Source organism: Cryptotermes secundus, unplaced genomic scaffold (genome assembly GCF_002891405.2).
Source record: "Cryptotermes secundus unplaced genomic scaffold, Csec_1.0 scaffold1894, whole genome shotgun sequence".
In the NCBI taxonomy this organism is placed as follows: domain Eukaryota; kingdom Metazoa; phylum Arthropoda; class Insecta; order Blattodea; family Kalotermitidae; genus Cryptotermes; species Cryptotermes secundus.
The window spans coordinates 240431-252412 of NW_019718027.1; the positions used below are offsets into that span (position 1 = coordinate 240431).

General features: G+C 38.8%; 1 protein-coding gene across 1 annotated transcript in view; it reads right to left on the minus strand.

Moving 5' to 3' along the window:
- The window catches only part of LOC111864521 (anoctamin-1), a 48048-nt gene extending 37707 nt beyond the window's left edge, over window positions 1-10341 (minus strand). The window contains exons 1-4 of the mRNA XM_023851860.2: window positions 9845-10341; window positions 7714-7858; window positions 4995-5116; window positions 1314-1385 (exon numbers count right to left, since the gene is read on the minus strand). Of these exons, the coding sequence (XP_023707628.1) occupies window positions 1314-1385; window positions 4995-5116; window positions 7714-7858; window positions 9845-10078 (573 nt within the window). The 5' untranslated portion in view covers window positions 10079-10341. The remainder of the gene's footprint in view (window positions 1-1313; window positions 1386-4994; window positions 5117-7713; window positions 7859-9844) is intronic.
- Between the last annotated feature and the right edge of the window lie 1641 nt (window positions 10342-11982).

Below are 11982 nucleotides of genomic sequence, written 5' to 3' on the forward strand. Positions count from 1 at the left end.
ATTCACTCTTTGGCTGTACACTTCTCTCTCACACAGTCCCCACCCCCAAAAGTCTCCAAAGGTGTGAAATCTGGAGAAGGCCATGCAACTGGTCCTCCTCATCTATCAACCTGGGAAGTTCACATTCAAAAGAGTCATTAAAATGTGAGCAAAATGAACAGGTACGCTGTCCAGTAGAAGAATAAGACTGTTGTCATTGTTGCTGCTCAGCTGTGCAAGAGCATATTTCCCCAACATGAATTGCTTGTCATGATGTACTCATCAAAGAAGAATGAGACAATGACTCTTTCATGTGTCAGTGCACACCTCATGTTTACTTTAGATTATCCTGTTCACATTCTAAAGTTCAGTGGGAAGCTCACTGCTCCATCACTTATGAATCACTTATGCTGACTGACATGGCCAGAGACGAGAAATTTTGCTTCAACAGTGAAGACAATACAACTACAGTAATTACTGCACTCCAAAATTTGTGTGAGCATGTGTGTTGCCATTTGCAATCTGTTTATTACATTCTGTAAGTTTCTGAGCTACCCATAATTTGTATGGATTTAACCCTTTGTGGTTCCATGTCAGACTGAATCCTCCACTTCATCCCGTGTTCCGGTCCTATGTGAGGCTCAGTCCGCCACGTTTTATGAATCTTACAGATGGTCTGGAGGGTCTGGAGTCAGTCTGAGGGAGGCAAAGAGTGTCAGTGTGTCATTCAAGCCTTCTTTTGCAGTGGTGTTAAGCAATTGTTTGTTGTCATACTTTTGTCAATTTTATAACAGATTTTTCCAAGGGTTTGCATATATTTGTCTTCCAGTGGGCATGCACTGGACAGCAAACAGATCCATGAACAGCTGCATGATGACTCAGACTCTTTCAGTGAGCTTAGAATCAGATATCGTTCTATTTTTTGTACTGACCCAGGTGCTGAAATATGTGGGTCTGATTCGTGTGACAGTTGTAGTAATTCTGATGATGCTACAAATGCAGGTGGTAAGAATTATGGTAATTATGATGATGGTGGTGACTGTGTCACAGGATGCTTAAATGAGTGTACCAGCATTCATACAAGCTGCTATGCTACAGAATTCTCATTTACAAAATATGTATGAGGGTTAAATGAAAAGCACTGGCAACATTACAACAATTAACAGAAATTGATCTGCTCGTGGAATCTGTTGCCTCCAGGGGATTTGGGGCAAGGATGATCATTTGGTAGGTGCCTGTACTGAAGGCACTGTAATGTTCCTTCTAACCGAAATAAAATGCATTCTGGTATACTACACATGTTGCCACTACTTTTCACTCAATCCTTGTGATACCTTCTGTGACAGGTACATTGTAGCATGCAACAGAGGATTCATTTTGTTGTCCTTCTCAATGTGACACAGCTCCTGCAGGAAGAAAAATACACAAAACAATTATGGATGCCAGAACAAATGCAAATGAATATACAAGCCTAGTACAACTTCCATAAAACATAAACAACAACTGATGATGGCAGAATAAGTTGCAAATATAACATGCAAATAACAAAAACGAAACTGCAAGCATTATTTTTTTTGACATTATTCATCATCTTGTCTATTTATTTTAAAAAAACGTCCTGTTTCTTTTTCAAAACACGTTTCAGAGACTGAATTCTGTCCTCGTCCTCAGGTAAAACCTACTCAGGTGGGTCCAATAGATAGAGCTAGCTCCTAACTCCGGACCATCTAACCTAATAAGGTGGTAGGGGCTAGCTCTATCTATTGGACCCAACTGAGTAGGTTTTACCTAAGGATGGGGACAGAACCCAGTCTCCAAAACGTTGTATTTTGAAAAAGAAACAAGACAGTATTCTTTTTAAATAAATAGACAGGACGATGGATAATGCCCAAAAACATAATACTTGTAGCAATATACCATCATCAATAACTTTTAGATCTTATTAAAATACAACTGATTTTGAAGAAAAAAAAAGAAAAGAAACCTGTAACAGTTCCCACAAAAATATTACAGCTAGCAATGAGTAGAGAGAGAGGGAGGTTATTGTATTAAAACAAATGTATACCCATACACAAGAACAGCTGAAAATTACAGGCAAATTTAGAGGAGGCACTACAATCTGCAAAAGTCTCGATCAACAGTATTTAATATTTAATTACCACACTCTCTGAATGTGTGGTAGGGAAGTGCAATTAGAAAGAGACTACTTCTCTCTTACTGATGTAAAAAAAGTAAAGTAAAGCTATCCCTGTACCAGGCTGTGAAGGCCCATAGGGTTGTGAGACGTTGAGGGTCCCACATTATCTAGACAATCGGCTCAAAAATGGCGGTAAGGTTGTCAGCCTTACGCGCCAGCCGTGCTTTACTCCCCAGGAAAATTATTTAATTAACAAAACAATAACACTTGTATAAACTCCATTTTTACACAACCTGAACTGCACATGCATTAAAACAATTTGAAGTGGTGAAGTTGTTACCAGGGTCTCATTAGTGAGAACAGTGCACCACATGAAGCTGAGGAGAAAGAAGTGACTGAAATCCTTGCATCACACAGATATGCTTCGTCCATATGTATGTGTTGCCCGTCTTCTAGTGCACACAATCTCACATGTCACTTCACTACATGTTTCGGCATCACTGTGCCATCCTCAGGTGTGTCACCTACTGTGTTTCTGCAAGACTCATCGAGGAGCTTTTGGGAATACCAAAAAGTACTGTGCATCAAATTTTGATCAAGGATTTGGGCAAAACGGAAGGTCTGTGCGAGGTTTGTACTGAACACGCTGTCAGGCAATGAAAAACATGCCACAGTGAAACACTGCAAAGACATGTTACAGTCGGCCCAAAGTGATACAAAATTTACAAAATCGATTGTTACTGGTGACAAGACATGGTGTTTTCAATATAAGCCTCTCACAAAGCGGCAGAGTGTAGCGCGACTGAGCCCAAAGAAGCCGAAACCAAAGAAAGTGCGCATGCAAAAGAGTCGAGTAAAGACTCTGCTAACCGTTTTCTTAGATTCCAAATAAATCATTCACAAGTAATTTCTGCCGGAAGGTCAAACAATGAATTCTGAGAATTTTTCGAATTCGACCTGAATATCAAGAGCAAGGTTCCTGGTTGCTTCTCCACGACAATGCCGCACCCCACAAATCAAAGATCATGTGCAATTTTTTGGCCAGAAAAGTGATCAAAGTCCTTGATAATCCCCCGTATTCACCAGATTTTGCTCCAGCAGATTTCTGGTTGTTCCCAAAAGTTAGGTGGCGATGAAAGGAGACCGTCATGACACCATCCAGATCATCCAAAGGGAATCTACTGCAGTTTAAATGCGATTCCACAGAAGGAGTACAGTGACTGTTTTCGAAAACTTTTTAATCGATTCCAGCTATGTATTGATTCAGAAGGAGACTATTTTGAATAAAAAGAGTGAAATTTTGAAAACAGTTCACGTCTTGTATTTTTAATGAACACAGTCCTAACAGAACCTGGACACACTGTGTACGTACATGCATACAGACACACAGACACAATGGTGATCTCACAAGCCTACTTTTATTTTTTCAAAATAAGGAAAGTAGGCTATAAATGAATACACAATATATTTGCAAAATAATGCAATTTCTGAGAAACAAGTTAGTTCCCTCTTTCACAGTGTTGCATACTGTTTGTATAAAAATTATAAATATCTGTATACTGACAAAAAAAAATATTTATAGGCAATGCAGTCAGTTTCATGACACATTTTGGTCACACTGCCAACATCAGGTGGACGTCACATTTGCTCCTCCTACAAGACTGTTTCCACATCCTCAATTGTATGGATCTATGGCACGAAATAAAGAACTAAGAAATAACTAAGAACCAAATTATATTAAAACTAACGGGAACAATGAGGAGCGTGTAAGTGGGTAGAAATTAGTTTAATCTAAAAATAATTCTTTTTTAAATACCTTTCCATACATCAGCAATATGATCTGACTTGAAACACAGATTAACAACACTATGGTCACTATATTAACCACTTTCTTTAATAATCAGAAACTCCACATCTGACCACAGTGTATCTGTATGTTTTGTATGGTAAGGTACAGCTATCACTGTAACAGGCCGTGGAGGCCCATAGGGTTGTGGGACATTGAGGCTCCCACACTTTCTCTAGACAATTGGCTCACAAATGGCGGTGAGGTTGTCAGCCTTACCCACCAGCCATCCTGTACCTTCTATGAAGATTTCTGGTACTCATTTCTCTTAGAGGCTGAACTGACCACAGAGCCACAGTGCAGCTGGAAGGATTAGGTCAATTGGAAAACACCTGCAGCCAAAAAGGGAACACGCATCACGAGACACGATACACACAGCATATAAGAGGAACGACTCCCATAGTGGAGGAACCATGCGCGGGTTTTGAATTGGGACAGATAAGATGAATATCTTAACAAGATTTTAGTATACAAAAAATTTAATATACTTGACGAATATTTTAAAATACTTTTTAAATAATTTTACATTGACATAATGGCATGCAATGCAATAGATTAGTGTAACTGGAGCACCTGATGATGGCACTATGGTGCCGAAACATGTTGTGAAGTGACAGGTAAAAGTGGACGCACTGCAAGACAGACACTGTATACACATCATGGACAATTGGAAAATCTAGTGACCTCACATGGAATTGAAGCCACGACCTTCCAACAATCACAAAAAAAAAAGGCAAATGTTTACCTGGACAACATTAACAAATTTGTCTTTCTAAAGGATATACAGTGTTCTCTGTGATATAAGAATTAAATTTTTGAACATTATTTAGATCAACTTCCAGTTTAAAGGGTTAAAATAACAACTGTTACTAAATTAGACAGTGCTCATGGTTTTAATAGTGTTTATATCAATTCATATGCAATTTCCTCCTGATGATGCCCACCTAACAAACATGTTGATGAAACTATCTATAACTTACAGAATTAAAAATTCGTATGGCAGTACACAGCAATCATTTATAAACTGGTTACCTCTCTCATTGGCATACGAAGCTTAAGGATTTCACTGTAACGTCGTAGAACCTCCAGTGTAGCATGAACTTTTATGAAATTCAATCCACTTGTTTCTCGCTTCTCATACTCCAATTCAAGACCTATTACAAAGAGGTTAAAAAATCACACTTTCAATATAAAACAACCTAAGAAATTCTGAAGGTCAAAAACCATGCTACACCAGACAGTGTACTCTTCTTTCACTTTGAACACACTCCTCTGCTTCTGCATCCTGTATACACTACGCATCATTAATCACATATGAAGACAGTATTTCTGAAACTGTTTTGCCCAACCCTGGAGTCCCATGAGAGAATACTATCTAATGAGGACTACCCCATTTTACAACATTTCTATTATCACAATATTTAGCATTATACAAGCTTCATTACTCTTTTAAGTCACCCTATATCACTTTAGGGGAACAAAATTAGCAATCACCATGTAGGAACTGTTGTGTGCATTCCCAATTGAACAATTTATGTTGGTCAGCATGCACTTTCTGGAAGTATGTGGTGGTACTTGGTGATAATTTAAGTAACAGCTGAATGACACTGATTCCAATTTATTTTGCCACATTACAACAGTTTTCACAAAGTTACATACCTGGAGCAGAGGTACAACAAAATCTAAACACCAATGGATGTGCAATGTTTCTGTTTTTGTCAAATCCCTGTAATTTATCACTGACTTAAAACAGGAAGTTTAAAGAAATAGGAACATGATAACAAGGAAACAGATAACAGCAGGTATCAAGGACAAATTACAAGAGAAACATGATATGATGGCTATTTCAGAATAGGATTTGAGTGTGTTGGTTATTCCAGTGTGTATTACATCACCATGGTTCTCATGGAATTACACCTGAATTTACATACATAACAAATTGAATGTGAAAACAGACAGATCTTGTATTTTTAAATGTAAATATGATGAAATGAAGCATTCTCAAACTATCAGTCATTAAAGGTGTAAATGTGTGTGAAACAATACAAAGCAAGCCAATACACTGCTCAGTGCCGTGAAGACCATATGATACCCACCGCAGAAGACATAATTGCATGTATCATTGGAAATTATCGATTCAAGGCTATTGGAAGTTCCACTCCCAACTTCTACCTTTTGAGAGAAATAGAGGACATGGGTTTTAATGTCAAATGCGAGTTAATTAAACAGATTAAAAGCAATCAACACATTAATATGCACCTCCACTGACAATGTTGATCTTTCTGTTCTGCTCTCACTTCATGTGCGTGGGTGCGCATGTATGTGTGTGTGTCAAGCCGAAGAACAAAAAAAATGTTTATGTTCTAGTCTTTGTCTGCGCATACTATAACAAAAAATATTTTCATTGTAGCTGACCTGTCAGAAACAAAATATTTTATTTGCGTAGATGGTGCACAATTCCTACTTGGAGGAATCTATGGTTTTATTGCATATTGTCACATGTATTAGTGACTATAGATGGGGTTTGGATTGGTGAATAGATTTATTGACTACTTACACGTTATAACTACAAATAATTATTACACTATTGCTGATTCCCACGCTACAAATCACTCACACTAAGTTTTCTCAATCTATTTCCACTAGTCTTTACTTGGTAACAGCATTCTACAATGGCTATTCCTCTTCTGTGTCTTCACTAGACATTTTCTGGTAATGAATCTTAGCAATGGAGATTCTTCAGTATCAACTGTCCACTGGTTAACATTCCACAGTGGAACACTCAACTGAACTCCTGACGCGTTGATTGTCTTCAAGGTAACTCCTCGGTACAGACCCCATAGAAAACACTTTCTTCTGTTGTTGAGAATGGGTATTTATTGGCCCTTTATCTAGCAATGGATATATGTACACCATACAGAAAACCCCTCGTGACGCAGTTCTGTTGTTGCATGCATTTCGGCCTTATCTAGAAATGGGTCTACATGTCACAATATATTAAGGCCATTACACCAGAATTCACTAGCAGTCCCAGTGAAAGAGATTCAAAATGCACTGAAATGGTGTTAAATGAGATTAGAAAGATCAATCCAGAACAGTGACTTTAAGGATTTATGGTGTACTCTTGTCACAAAAGTGTAGGATTTATACAAGACTACTGCCGCACATAGAGGTTCAACAGCTATCATGTGACAGAGTTTTTGTTCAACTATTCACACAGCCCTCAGAATGTTATTATTTGGTGCTGACCATCCCTTCCAGGTTCCATCATGTTTATGTGCCACTGTGTGGCTCCAGAAGATGACATACTTATCATCAATGTAGGCTCTTCAGCATCTTAACAGGTGGGGCTGGAACCAAATAAAATCAACGCCTCTCTCCAAATGCCCATGTTATGGGAAAGAGGCAAAAATTTGCGTTCATGTTTCATTGTGTCAACTACCCTATTAGCAATTTGGGGTTAAATTTCAGTTGAAAAGAACATGTCAAACAAAGGGGCTACAAACCCTGTCACCCTCAATCAAACACCTTACCACTCCTGCTACAAATACAACCAATGTGTACTAAATGTTCTAAATTTTATTATTCTCTTGTTGACTTATTTCTGTATCTTTCACTTGAAAAGCACATAGTATTTTTATGTGTAATATGTATAATATCAACACCAATCTACCAATCAACAAGGTATCACATCCCAGAAATAGCATACTGGTTCAAACCTCAAAATCTGCAGTTAAATATCATTGCTAACCTTCACGCTGCAGGTTCCTCTCAAAAACTTTCCTCTTCTCTTGAGATGCTGCTGAATTAGACTGTTTTAAGAGGTCATCCCAAACCAACACGAAGTCCACACTTCGAAGCCCATCATGGAAGTAAAGAGATGAACGACATGAAGGCTTCAAACACAGAAATAACAGTTTTGTAAATTCATGTTTTATGAAGAAACCACATCCTCTAATAAAGGCTGTACTGCCAACTTCCCTGCTGTCCTTATAAAATATGACAACATAATTTATCAGAAGATTCTAAAGAGTTCTGACGATGGTGGATGACACACAAAATTACTGGGGTCTTGGACTTTTTCCATCGTCCAGAATTCTAGGTAACAGAGGGCACGATGATTCGGAAACCGGATCTGTTTCAGTCTTCAGGTGAGAAAGGAAGACACCTACTCAGTTGGGCCCCTTAGAAAGGGCTAATCTCAATCAGTGATGATCCCAAATAATTTCACCTATGTATAGACTTAAACTTGAGAGAAGAATATTGGATAAAATTCTGTATGAAGTTGATAGCAGTGATATCCCCCAATAATTACTACACTCAGTTTTATTGCCCTTCTTGTGAGCTGGTACAATAGACTCCTGCCACTGATCAAACAATTTTTCCTTATGCCAAATAAAAGTAATTAGCTTGTGGATCTTAGAGTGTAATATTCTGCCTCCTGCCTGAATAAGTTCTTCTGGAATTTGATCACTACCTGGCGATTTATTCCTTTCCAATTTTTCAATAGCACTTTCAATCTCAAAAGGGCTAGGATCGGGTACTAACAGCTCAACTGTATGTATTGCTATCTGCCTAACATCAATGACTCTATGTATATTCAATAACTGAGAGAAGTAGAGTGGTATCCCACAAAAACATAGAACAGAAGTTGCCATTATGAAATCTCACTTCTATATTGTTTTTAATAACGGAAACTGGGTTCAAGTCCTTCAACGATCTTGTAACTCTTGTGGGAGGTGAAAGTTGGTAACACAGGTTATGGGAAGAGAGACACAAAGAAATATGGAAAAAGTATGAGTAAGTATGATGGCATCTGGGCAGTGACACTGTGTTCAAGTAGGACAGCCACTTCCGGTTCTTACTTGTCTGTCATGAAGTGAAAGCAATGAAACAATTATTATTTTGTTCTGTAATAAACAGTATTACTGGAACATAAAAAGACTACAGACAACTTTTACTGTATTCCTGTCAATGCAACATTATAGCTTAGTTAGGAGTTATAACACAGTATATAGTATAGTATATTCTAAAGGGTTCTGATGATGATATCTAATACACAGAATTTATGTATTTTTGGGCTTGTATCCTAAAAACTAGGCATCACAACGTTTCAAAAACTGGATGTTTCCAACCTCAGGTGTCAGGATAGTCACTCTGCTGGGTCCCTCAGAAAGAGCTAACCTCAGTCACTGGACCTTGGTAGGGACCCAACATAGCAGGTGTCTTGCCCGTCACCTGAAGATGGAAATAGATCCAGTTTCTGAAACACTGTCTTCCCTAGTTCGCAGAATACCAAACGATGGACAAAGACCAAAAACCCAGTAATTTTGAGTATAAAGTATACATAGCAGATATCACACCAATGGATCCATTTGGTTTACTTGGCAAATTTATGCAATGCACACGATAGAAATACTGTAACTAAAAACTGATGAAGATAGAACATCTGAAACATATCCTCTGAAACAACAAACTGTACCTCTTGGACACAGTGCTGTGTTTATATGAATATAATAAATATCATCTATGGCGATTTACACAACAGGTTGAAAACAAAATATGAACAAAACTGACTGCTTAATCTTCAAACATGGATCATCTGAGGCTGATGAAATCCTCCAGCTCCACTTAGTTTAGCACAATCACCAAACACTTCATAAAGGGGAAACAATATATCAATCATTCAATCCACTCCAGCCTATCAATGAAATCCAGTTTAACTTCCAATTACTGAACACATACCTACATATATCTACACAAACCACGCTACCCTCTGCATTAATCACTTCAAGCAATTAAGAACATACATAAACGGCATGACAATTATAAAACAAAGTGACTGGTCTCTGCCAAAAATTACACCACGACGGTTCCACTACCTTGATTTGTGTTTCACTCTGTGAATGGGGAAGAGATGTCCTTCCTCTCTGCAACTCTACAGACTCATTGTCAGTCAGGTTGTCATGCAGATTTGAAATTCTTTTCTTTGCTTCGCCGTTCAACTCTTGTGCATTGTGATACATGCCTTCAACAGACATGGCTACATCTTCTTCCTTAACCTTGACAAACGCAGATGCAAGTGAATCTTCGGAAAGTAAACTATGAGCTTCCATTTCATGCAGCTGGCTCTTACAGGTGATGAGCGAAAAGTCATTTACATATTACTCTATCACTGCAATGGGAAAATCACCATTATTGCCACACGCCAATTCGTCCTCAGACACTGACTCAATATCTTCTGTCATCGAACACCTTCCTAATCTTCCTAACGGTTCCTAACTGCGCTTCATCTCTTCCCTGCAGCTCGGTTCACTGCCTTCGAAGTGGAAAATTCTACAGCTCTGCCTCACTTATTCGCCATTCGCAGCACCGTGAAACTCCCGTGTGATTGGTGGGCAACAAGACCGCCATGACACCACGGCGCAATGCTGCTGCCATTCCTACGCATCCTACATTAACTAAATTTAAAATGGCCGACAGGGCCGAGAGCACAATCGGTAAGAAGGTATGCTAACATAGCAACTATTTTAAGTGCTTCCCCCCGCCCAATGCTTTGTTCGCTAGAATTGCAATAAATACTTTTACAATCAGATCTCTTGTACTGCACAGGCTTTGCCCCCCCAACCTATTTCTATTTTTGAACTGTGTTCAATATCACTAGTCAAGGAGGATGAGGTTGGCAGGGCATGTAGCACGAATCGGGGAGGCGAGGAATGCATATAGGATATTGGTGGTAAAAGCCAGAAGGAAAGAGACTAATGGGAAGACCAAGGTGTAGGTGGGTGGACAATATTAAAATGTAAACCTAGAGAGACAGGTTGGTATGGTATGGATTGGATTGATCTGGCTCACGATAGAGACAAGTGGAGGGCCCTTGTGAACACAGTAATGAACCTTCGGGTTCCATAAAATGCTGGAAAATTCTTGAGTGGCTGCATAATTGGCGGGTTCTCAAGAAGGGCCCAACTCCATAAGTAAGTTCAATATCACTTCACCCATATCTTTTGGGTTGGATTTGAGTGAAATGCTATTAAACTTGGTACCCCATCCTTTCAAAAAAAATAATAATAACGAAATAAGAGCCTCTGCAGCTCTGGAGTACAAGAGATTAGGTTGCAAATTATTTATCTGGAGAAAGTTTCTCCAGAATCTTAAACTGTGCATGATCGTTGAGGTGACTAAATTGTCGGTCTAGCGTGAGCTAATGAAAATAAGGCAGAATCTGTTGTGGACTGACAGGGGGATATAAATATTGCCAATAAAGCCATGTGCAGTATGTAGGTATAGTTATAAAGGTCGTGACATGTAGTTTAGAGGAAGAAGGACGAAATATAGAAAGTAATTGACTGTGAGAAGTGAGAAGGGATAGACCCGTCTTGTCATTAGAAAAGATTCGTATTAGAGGACAAACAGTGAAGCTTACTCCAAGACTAAGATCTGGTCATGAGCGTCTGAATGCGCTGTAAATTAAGAGAAAGTGACTGGCCAACCGTCAGTCGTAAAATAACTTTGAAACGAAGCAAGGAATAAAGAGGAATTTTGTACAAACGAAGCGGTGGGATAAGTGGAATACGAAGGCGAATAGTTGTCATAACCAGGGTGCGCCTTTGGTAAGGCACTGGTGTATGGTTTAGAAGTTGCGTAGTTCGAAGACATGATTATTTTGTGAAAAGAAAAATGCAAGAAATTTGTGCATGTTGGAAGCAAGTCGTACTATATTAGGACTGTGAAGGTAACAAATTTGTATAGAGCTGGTGGTACATTGGTAAAACACTGGCGTAGTGTTGGGAATGTACGGGGTTCGAGACCGCGGTGTCTTTTGTCAATAGAAATTGAAAAGTGAATCAATAAATATGATTTTTCTACAGCTATAAATAAAGTCGTATATATGAGGAGGATCGCAAAAATCAGTATGTCAGATGCTATGGTGGTCTAGAGGTAAGACACCGGCGTTGTAAACATAACGTCCGTGGTTCGAGACCACCACGATTTTTGTAAAAAGATTGTTCTGGAATTA